We start from the raw sequence: 1,120 nt of genomic DNA, 5'->3' as shown, positions 1-1,120 counted from the left end.
ACACACACACACACACACACACACGGGTCTGCCCACGTAGCAGGGACAGGGATGGAAATGATGCACAGACCCCAGGCCCCCCCTCCGCCCCGGCTCTCCCCCCCCCCTCGCCCGAGGGGCAGCACACCACGAGGGCAAAGGACAAACACGCGCAGAAAAAAGAGAGAACAAGGTTCGCCGAGAGGGAGTGTATGGGATTGGGGAGATCTCCATGGCGACGAGCGGGGAAGAGAGAGCGCAGGAGGGAGGAAGCGGCAAACGGCCGAGGAGGAGGAGGAGGACACGCTCCACACGCCGCCAGCCGCCGATCCTGCACCCCCCCTGGGGGTCTCTCTCTCCCTCCCGCTCGCCTCCAGCCGCCACGCCGACCATCACACACTCACAAGGAGGAGAAGGGAGGACGACAAAGAAGGAGGACGACAGGGAGGAAGTAGGTGCGCGCGCGCGCCCCCGCACAGGGGGGGCGAGGGGACGCTGCCTCTCTCGGCGCACATGGCAACGCGGGGGGGAACACTCACGCGCGCACACGCGCACCAGGGGCGACAGCGCACAACAAGAGGGCGGCCAAGGGAGGAGGGGGCTGAGGAGGATTTACCGGTTGGAAACGGCAACGCGCTCGAGCTCGTCCTTCTTCTTGATGGCAAGAGAGTTGGAGGAACCCTTGTGGGCGTTGACGAGCTCGTCGGCGAGGCACTCGGCAATGGACTTGATGTTGCGGAAAGAGGCATCGCGAGCACCGGTGGTCAGGAGCCAGAGGGCCTGGTTGACACGGCGCATCGGGGACACATCGACGGACTGACGGCGGACAGTACCGGCAGAGCCAATGCGGGTGGAGTCCTCACGGGGGCCGGAGTTGATGACGGCCTCAACGAGAACCTGGATGGGGTTCTGTGTGTGTGTGTGTGCGTGCGTGCGTGCGTGCGAAGAGGAGGCGCGGTAAGAGGCACAAAGTTAGCACACTCACCCACGGAGGGAAGGAGGAGCACATACACACACACAGGCACGTGCGTGCGTGCGTGCGTGCGTGTATGCGCGCGCGAGGGGGGCTGCACATGACACAGGACTCCTCTCGCCCTTCGGACTAGGGGGCCAGGGAGAAAAGGGAGCGAGGATGATCATG

At 64.9% G+C, this 1,120-nt stretch overlaps 1 protein-coding gene across 1 annotated transcript; it reads right to left on the bottom strand.

Annotated features, from left to right (window-relative positions):
- Positions 1-591: 591 nt before the first annotated feature.
- Positions 592-988, bottom strand: H696_02255 (30S ribosomal protein S7p/S5e; the record flags this gene model as incomplete). Its single annotated transcript, XM_009496157.1, has 2 exons — positions 592-888; positions 965-988. 2 exons carry the CDS (start codon positions 986-988, stop codon positions 592-594), a joined length of 321 nt encoding a protein of 106 aa, XP_009494432.1.
- Between the last annotated feature and the right edge of the window lie 132 nt (positions 989-1,120).

This window comes from Fonticula alba, assembly GCF_000388065.1.
Source record: "Fonticula alba strain ATCC 38817 unplaced genomic scaffold supercont2.3, whole genome shotgun sequence".
Taxonomy (NCBI): Eukaryota; order Rotosphaerida; family Fonticulaceae; genus Fonticula; species Fonticula alba.
The sequence above is the reverse complement of the archived record's forward strand: the minus strand, read 5'-3'. Positions and strand labels throughout refer to the sequence as shown.